Source organism: Liolophura sinensis, chromosome 6, assembly GCF_032854445.1.
Source record: "Liolophura sinensis isolate JHLJ2023 chromosome 6, CUHK_Ljap_v2, whole genome shotgun sequence".
In the NCBI taxonomy this organism is placed as follows: domain Eukaryota; kingdom Metazoa; phylum Mollusca; class Polyplacophora; order Chitonida; family Chitonidae; genus Liolophura; species Liolophura sinensis.
The window spans coordinates 20,269,682-20,278,851 of NC_088300.1; the positions used below are offsets into that span (position 1 = coordinate 20,269,682).

General features: G+C 37.3%; 1 protein-coding gene across 1 annotated transcript; it reads right to left on the reverse strand.

Annotated features, from left to right (window-relative positions):
- Nucleotides 1-1,097: 1,097 nt before the first annotated feature.
- Nucleotides 1,098-9,166, reverse strand: LOC135466280 (26S proteasome non-ATPase regulatory subunit 8-like). The gene is made up of 8 exons (XM_064743693.1): nt 9,017-9,166; nt 7,831-7,903; nt 7,548-7,650; nt 7,152-7,245; nt 4,807-4,905; nt 4,220-4,293; nt 3,206-3,317; nt 1,098-1,730 (listed from the first exon to the last, which is right to left on the reverse strand). The coding sequence occupies exons 1-8, from the start codon at nt 9,122-9,124 to the stop codon at nt 1,596-1,598; spliced, it is 798 nt and encodes a 265-aa protein (XP_064599763.1). The 5' UTR covers nt 9,125-9,166; the 3' UTR covers nt 1,098-1,595.
- Between the last annotated feature and the right edge of the window lie 4 nt (nt 9,167-9,170).

Here is a 9,170-nt window from a genome sequence, read left to right on the forward strand (position 1 = left end):
ACATCAAATGATTTTGGCGAGATTGGCGAAATCTACAAATTCCCTGTTCAAGGCTAGCTTTGAACTCCCACCTCAGGTGTCCTATTAACTCAAAGTAGTTTGCTTTGGCCTGCTCCCTTCCAGTTATTTATCCGCAAATCACAAGAATGTAGCATAATTTGTAGTCTTCTGGTAATTCAAATCATGAATTAGCTAAGCTGGATATTTAATGGCAAAACGTACAAAGAGCTTGCGTCTAGCCTTCAATACATTTGTCTTCTTTATTGCAACATTTTATTTATTTTGGCAAAACACAGCTTAATTTCTGAGTGGAAGATAAAACCTTACTTGTGTATGTTTCAGAGTTGAGTCAAACATAGTTTATTTGCATTCTCATGGCAGTTTATGAGGATATAACTGGCCATCACATCAACTTGAATATAAGCACATGCACATACGAACATGTACTGCTGGAGTGTGCAAAAATTGTAAACGACATAAATTTGCAAATGTCAGTCTTTTGGAAAGTCTTATATACATGTATTTATGTTTTATTCTTGACAGAAGGAATGATTTAATTAAAATGACTGATTTCCTACAGTGGCTCGAATCGTTAGCTCATACAATGTAGATCCCTAGGGCCGCTTTCACCAAAGTTTGTAAGTCTCACATTTCTCGCAACTTTTTTCGTAAAAAAATGTTGTCTGGGATACAGTGCCATAAAGTGACATCATTCGTGAGAAAAGTTACGAAAACATCGATTTACAAAGTTTTGTGGAAGTGGCCCATAGTTTTTCACTCATGTTATGCACGTTAATTTATTTATTTGATTGTTGTGTTATGCCACATTCACTTTCACGATCATTCCTATGGAGGAGGAAAACAGCGCGCCCGAGTAAAACCACAGACCTTTCGTAGGTTACTGACAAGTTATCCTATGTGTGACATACAGATATCCACACCATATTAGTGGAAGACCAGCACTACATTGGGCAAATGGCAACACATGATGTCGACCAGTCAACTCACCATGGCCCCATGTACAGCCAGAGCAGAGGTTTCTACAGACTCATTACAAATCTGCAGTTATGCACTTTAACAGAAAACGTACAACATAGTTTATGATTTTGAGCCTTTATTTACAGAATGTGACAATGTCTTTGGAGCAAAGTGGTAATCTTCAATGTGAATTTCAACAAGGAAGTTCCTCTCACAACTTTTAAATACCTTGATGATTATAAGAGACATTGAGATGACAATAATTTATAACAAAAGGGTTACGATGGAAAGCAGAATAATGACTTTTGAGTTATTTTTATTCATATTAGCACTTTCATTCAACCATTCACTACATTCCCTAAATCGGCTGTAACCTGAACACCCAAAGTCTTTCATGGTTTAAACAGCTTCTCAATGCAGCATCTCAATCAGTTCATTCACAGAAAAGACTGATATTATATGTATGTACATTCACAGAACTGCAATTTTTGTTCCCTTCGAACAAAATCCTTGAAGTCAGAATTTATGATACATCACTCACTATGAGTAATACATGTACTTTTTTTTGCTTCCAAAGATAATCTTGGACTATGGATGAGGTGATCAGTCTTACATAACTAAACTATCATTTCTAATTCTCTGGCATATTCTATCGTTTGTTCAGCAAGTAATTTGGCGGGAATAACATCATCTGCTTCCTTTTCCTCTTGGCGAAAGTGAAAGAAATTGTCTGGTCCAACAGTCCAGCCCTTCTGCAGTAAAAAAGTAAAATCAATCAATGCTGTGCAGTGAAGATTCATGGAATGGTGTAACAATTAATTTGGTTTCTTTGATATCTATTTATTTACTTGATAAGAATTTCATGCTACACTTCATATAAAATATAAACATGTACTCAAGTTGGAATGTCATTTTCAATAATACTGCTACTATAAATCGATGTAGTCAACATGACATGGAAGTTTATCACAACACTCCGATAGCAGGTCAGCTTTTCCTTTGCTAAGGCCTTTTAGCTTCAGAGGCCTGTTTCATAATGGCATTTTAGGTTCAGTCTTTTGGTTTTACAAAAGCAAAAGAAAAAAAATATTTAATTTATTTATTTACTTATTTAGTGCATGGCCCAGGGGAAACCCACAACCATCTGCAGGCTGCTGTCAGACCTTTACGCATACAGCCTGAGAGGAAGCCAGCATGAGCAGATTTGATTTCACAGCGGCAACATTGGTGACAGGCTCCTGGGTCACTACGCTAACCATCTGAGCCACAGAGGCCCCCCAATTTTAGGCAATAGCCTGAAATTGTTTGTGAAATGAGCCCTACACAGCCGCATTCAGCACTGTTATTGTTGATTGGCTTCTTGCTCCACGCTAACCACCCAAAATATTTGAAGCTAGATGCTTAAAATTTGATCAAATTGAACTACTACACTTTACAGCACAAAATCAAAATTTTATTGATTTGATGAATAATTTTAGTTTGGATAAGAATTTTAGGCCATTTTTATTTTATTTATCTGATTGGTGTTTTACGCCTTACTCAAGAATGTTTCACTTATACGGCAGCGGCCAGCATTATGGGGGAGGAAACCAGGCACACCCCAGGGAAAACCCACAGCCATCTGCAGGTTGCTGACAGATCACGTACGACCAGGGTCATTACGCTAACAAACTGAGCCACAGAAGCTCCCCAATTTTAGGCAATAGCCTGAAACTGTTTTGTGAAATGAGCCTTACACAGCCGCATTCAGCATTGTTATTGTTGATCACCTAAAACTAAATGAGAATTCAATAAGGGTGTTTTGACTTTGAAGTCTTACGTTGTTAAAGGTAAAAACAGTCCTACTGTATTGTGGGACTGTAAAAAATGCTACGCAACCTTTGCAGACATTATTTTAATGATCGCCTGTCTCACCATGTTGCAGATGCACAAATGACACCTCTTTCCTTCTGAAACTTCTCAAGTCCACAGATGCTCAGCTTCCAAACTTTCTTCATTGTTCATCCCCTCTAAATTAATTTTTCATGAAACCTTTCCTAAGAGGCCCATGTTACAGTAAATGTGAACAAAAAGAGTTGCCTAACTTTTAAAAACTTTTTAATCTTTAGCAATAATAGAGTTCAAAGCTGAAACCCTATTCAGGCTCTGTTGTTCATAAGGCATGCTTTTGAGTATATAAGTGATAAATCAAAATCATAAAGCTGTAATTTCCATGATTTGCACTTACCTGTAATGCATATTCTTTCATTGGTTTTTGAGATTCAAAAAACAGCATCCTTGCTGCTTCATTAAAAGCTATCTTCTCGTAAGCCTTTTCTATACAACCTGCAATTTCATCTCTGCAAAGAAAAATGCATTAAAATTAGATATATGTTGGAAAGCTAAATTTGTTAACTTTGACTTATTTATGTGTAATGGATAACCCTGCATTTGACACTGCATTTCATAGGTTTATTCATCTTTCAAAAATGTTTGGGAACATATGCACCTGTTCAGTAGGTTAATATGACATGAGAAGCCTGTACACTCAATTCCTGTATGCAGATGGCCTTTTTATAAAAATATTAATGATATACAATACCTAGATGTATTTAAAAACTCTAAACCTTAGTTCATATAACGAAAACCCATTTGTTCTGGGTCTCATTACAATTTAATACCCATCAGTTTTGGCTATGGTGTGTTCACAATAGCTGATGAGATATATATAAATACCACCTAAGGCAAACACACCAGTGGATTACAATCTCATTAAGCACAGATGTGTGTGAGTGCCTGTGGTTTAACATCATACTTAACAATTTTTCAGTCATAGAACGATGAAGGGGTGTATGTAATGTGCCTCCATGTTGCAGGACGCATTTCCACCGCTCTTTTATCTAATGCTGCTTCACTGAGACCACTTCCCGAAGGCAAGTATGACGCCCCACCCAAGCCAATATACTGATACAAGTCAACCAGTCGTTGCACTATCCCTTTAATGCTGAACGTTAAGGGAGGAAGTTACAACTTCCTCTTTTTGTAAGGTCTTAGATGTGACCCGACCCAGGATTGACCCTGGATCTAATGACAAGGACTCTCCAAATGTGTATGAAGAATAATCTTGAAAGACCTGAGTTCACCACAAGGTACATAAAGTGGGCATATTAAGTGTTCAAGACTTTTGGTAAGAAACAGACAGACTGGGAAAATACCCTCTGATTATACCTGGCAGACAGGTAAAACCATCATTGAGTAATACCTGATTGTGTTTAATAATATGTCAATGAAGAAGTTGTAATCTTCTGCTGGCACATTTCCTCTTGCCAGAAAAACCTGAAACACAAAAGAGAAGTAAAATTCTATCTGCTATCCTAATCTAAGATTAAAACTTTTTTTGTTGATACATTTCACTTCATTCAATTTAGGTAATTTATGATACAGCAGTGGGAAGGGTAAGACCATAAGAAAGCTAAACAGAGTGACCTCCCTCTTGAATTAATGCATGCTGTCACACTACACCTGGGTACCGCACTAAGCAATACAAATGCCTCATGAGCTGATTGTCAATGATAGTGGTGAATGTGTGACATAACATTTTAAGGAGTTTTTAGACAGGAGATTGTCCAGTTTTTGATGATGTTTTACAATAGTCCAAATAATTACCAAACATCAGCCTCGTATATGAATGTGTTATTCAAAATCAGTAATAAATTTTGTCACATTTATAGCGCTTCATAACTTTTACAAATTTGAGGATCATTTTAACACTATAAATATTACAGATTGTGACTGATGGTTTCCGAGTCATGCAAACAGTTACCATAAAATAAGCAGCGGGCAACTCACTTTGTTGTAGCTCCCTTCCATTAAATACTGTTCCATTGATACTGGGTGTTTGATATAAATGTTACTTTGCAATTCCTTCACAGGTAACAACTCCAGCTCCTAAAACACAAAATACCAATGATTACCAAAAGTGGATCAATATTCTGATATGCTGTAAGATTGTAGACATTTTCCTGAAATTTTTTTTGCATTTAAGTCGTTACCATTTCTATTTGTTTGGTTAATGTGAGCATGAAAATCTTCCTTATTTGTACCACTGCCGTATGTGGCAACAGATCAAAGCAACATGTCGTAATACAATATATATTTTGGTCCTTACATTGTATGGTTGTATCTCCACAATACAAATATGGCAAGGACACATAAATATACATGTACAGTCTGTCAACCTTTTTTTTTCAATCTTTTCAGGATTATATCCAAGTGTTCATCACATATAGCAAACATAATTAACAGCTCATTCCACAATTCAACAGATAACTTCTTCACAGAGCATGGAAAATTTTGTAAAATAAGTTTGTTGGCATTCACGCAATTAGGAAGATCAACTGTTCTGCAGTAAACCACGGAGTCAAGCAGTGCTACAGATCACAGACAGTGCCATACTCCCTACTTTTCCAAAAGAGGGAAGCCTACCACAGTACACATTTTTTGAAAATACTCAACACTGCACTATTTTGGGTTCCCAGCAATACACCTGGAAAGCGTGAGGTTGATTGAGTCAAGAGGGTTGAGAAAATTGAAAGACATACATGCCCATACATGTACAGGCCCACATAGACCTACCGCTACAAAGTTTCTTGTAGTTACATACGGGACTACAAGTATATGTATGTGCATGTCGATTGCCCAGAATTACGACTTGTCACAACATTCTGAAATAAATTAATTATTTCAGCTCGTCCTCACGCGGAATGAATCTGAATGACACTCACAGGCCTGCATTTATTCATTGCACCTCAACCTGTAGGCCTACTGGGTTTGATTCCAATAACTCGCTCACTGACAACTTTACTCTTTCATTTTGTTTTGATACCAGAGGTTGCACTATTATTTAATGCTATGGTGATTCTCACCAACAGACCCATAAAAAATGTGCTTGCTAAACAGGCTACTTGATGTAGTACTTCTCAGGTTGACAGGCTAAATTTGCAAATTACACTTGTTGATTTCAATTAAATGGAGTGAATGCTTAATTGTTCAGGGTACGTGCAGGTCGACCAATGATAGCATTAGCATTGTGTTGTCTGTTCACAGCCCCATAAATAAATTCCACAAATTGGCATACAAAGGTATGTCAGCAATATAGGTCTGATTGGTAAGTATCAGTTGTCAAGCTCTCATAAAATAGCAGTGGAGTTTGCGACGTCTCACGCACATGCTACTTCGCTACAATCGAAACACTCCTCCCATTTCCCCGCCTTATCAAATAGGGTACATATCAGTTCAACACAGGAAACTCATTTCAGCAAACCTTTTGAAACCAAATGTAACATGTGTTCTAACGTCGTTCTCGCATAGTTGTGACAGTCGATTGCCATGCACTGGACACAGAACTCAGAGTCACGTGCGCATACAGTTAACTGACAGCTTACCTATTTTAACAATGTCCAATTATATGCATTTTATTTCATTAACCCGCTCCTTGGAATAGCCACCATTCTATTAGGTCTATTAATTTACATACAGCCACATGCTCAGTGAAATGCATGTACAGTAACTTTCTTGAGACTGCTTTTGACTTGACCACTAAACCATTTTGGTAAAGCCATGATAAAAGTCATTGATTTACACAACACATGTTTACAATGAGTAGAATTAAAAACAATTGCCAAAACATCAGGTGGTTGAATCAGGTCTATGCTCTGATTGAAAGGTCTCCTAAACTATGATGAAACTTCAAAGACTATAGCCAGAGCAAAGGGTTGGTGTTAGCCATGATATCAATACAACTCACCCGTTTATACCTGAATGCTCAATAGGTTATAGTTTGGACGTCCTTGATCCCCCAAATTTGCATATAATGAATTTTGCTATTGTTAGATCATCAAGGCATACACTGGTAAGGTGTGATCACGAGTTCTGATAAATACCCACTATCCCGTGTTCACACTCCCACTACCCCACTGCCACCCTACTGTGTCCCATTACCAACAATCACAACCAAGACACAAGGAATCATAAAATACACTTTGCAGAAAAATCAGCTAAACCAATTAATAGAGTACTGTTGAGAGCTCTGAAAAACAGTCACTGGAAACGGTCCAGAAGTTTCACATGCACAATCAAATCCAGGTTCACATGTATGTATAAGCTTCGTCAATCAAGAGTTGAGAATAACTTACTGTATGAAACTCAGCCAATCTGTTTTGGGCTAACAAACACAAGAGATTTAACCCTAGCAGCTGGTACTTGTAGGTGGATTCTGGAAGATTGTCTCTGAAATCATAATATAAAAAAAATGATGAGTAAACTGAAACACTTAAATGTACACATGAGTATCACATTACATTTTTGTTGTGATTATGTTACTTCTTATGTAGAGAACACTTAGCACATCTGAAAGCAGTACTCAAGACTGTACATGTACACGTCGGCTTATCACACTGCTCTTCACATAAAAAACTAATAAAACCAAATAGGTCATACATGGTGTAGAGAACACTATCAGATATCTACTGTAACTGGTGTACCTGATCAAATTTACATATAGTGTACCACTATTCACAATTTATTCTTACTTGTAGTCCATGTAGTAGCATTTTAACTGTGCTATATATCTTTCAAAGGCAGGAATATCCTTCTTCGCAATGGCCCACTGAGCTCCAATTTCAAGAATATCTCCTGGAAGAAACAAATGAAAGATGCTGCACGACACTGAAATGGGATACATTTTAGCAATAAAACATATCTAAAAAAGAGAAATTCCAATGACTTTATACATTGCATAAGAAGTTAATACCAGTTGCCATCAGGACGACAAAAAATCCAACAAGTTCAAAGCTGCACAAAACGTCCACTTACTTGCCACTAGCAATTCTTGCTTTGAAGGAGCACTATCTTCTGTTGGTAAAAATGACACGGCCGTCAAAGCAATCTAAAACAATATAAGGTAATATTAAAACCTCTTGTCCATAGAAAACATTACCAGCCTGTGGCATACTGGTAAAAAGACAGAATTCACACCCTGTAAAATAGGCAACATATAACCAATAACTTGATTTCATCACCACTGTCAAATTGCCCTTGTTAGAAAAACCAAGTGATAAAGGGGTATCTTTTCTTCTGCAATGGCAACTAGAGTGCAAGCTGAATTCACCATTGGTCTCTTGCAATGAAAACTTCTTGATTTCACCGTAACCTACAAAGTCATTCATGTCTGTACAAGACGTTTCATCCAATAATTGTCTACTTTGATGATAAATTAATAAAGGGGTGAAAACTTGGTGTCATTTGGTATGTTATTCTTTCCGATTCCAGAATGTATTAAACATGATAGAGAAGAGACGCTACCAAAAATGCTTACAGCCTGTGAAGACAGTTCATTGTTGCTTAGATGCTGTTCTTAAAATTTAAAATTTACAGGGCCAGCCTAAAGACTGGACTGATAAACCAGACAGGTGTAAAGACTGAATATGAAAGGGGCTGGTGACACATAATTAACACTAACAAAGCAACTACCACCTAGATATTTATCAAGGCATACTATAAACAAACATGGACTCAGATTATTGACAGACATATTATTCGGTGGAGTGAAGAGTGAAAAGTACAAAGGTTTTCAAGGTAAGCTTATGGCACAAGACTGGGCTGTGATATTGTACATAAGGCGCTTACAATTATGCGGAAATATGCGGAAAAATCATGTGACGTTACTCGCCATTATTGGTGCTTTTAGACTGGCAACACGGGTGTTTCTGCATATCCGTGAGCGCTCTATATTACAGCCCTGCTAGGCTGCAGTCAAACTAAATCAACTGTTTTGATACTGACAGGCATCATTTGGCAAATGATCAAATGTTAGATGAATATGAACAGCTCAGTGTGGTTACTTCTCGCAACAAAATGGAAGAATAGAAGTGATCTCGTAGTGTTACGACTGATGTTGTTGTTGTTCATCATTTCGTGACTCAGCAATAGATGAACAATTTGATTTTGAAACCTGCACATCTCGATCGCAAACGTCTGTCTTCACTATCTCTAGTTTTACCTTTAAGCGACCCAGTAGCTCCCCACACTTGTCCAGATTTGAAGGTTTCTTGTCCCATTCTCTTTTCAAATTTTGGTACATAGACACGATTTCCTTCAAGCTTGCCATGTTTTTGATACTTCGCTCCGAAGCATCGAAATTGCTCCTCACTGAT

Excerpts from the sequence above, each read along its gene's own strand:
- LOC135466280 (XM_064743693.1), bottom strand. The coding sequence starts at position 9,124 with ATGGCAAGCTTGAAGGAAATCGTGTCTATGTACCAAAATTTGAAAAGA. Across the intron at positions 7,904-9,016 it reads AGCTACTGGGTCGCTTAAAG|ATTGCTTTGACGGCCGTGTC; the intron begins GTAAAACTAGAG and ends ATATTGTTTTAG. Across the intron at positions 3,318-4,219 it reads ATATTATTAAACACAATCAG|AGATGAAATTGCAGGTTGTA; the intron begins GTATTACTCAAT and ends TTTTCTTTGCAG.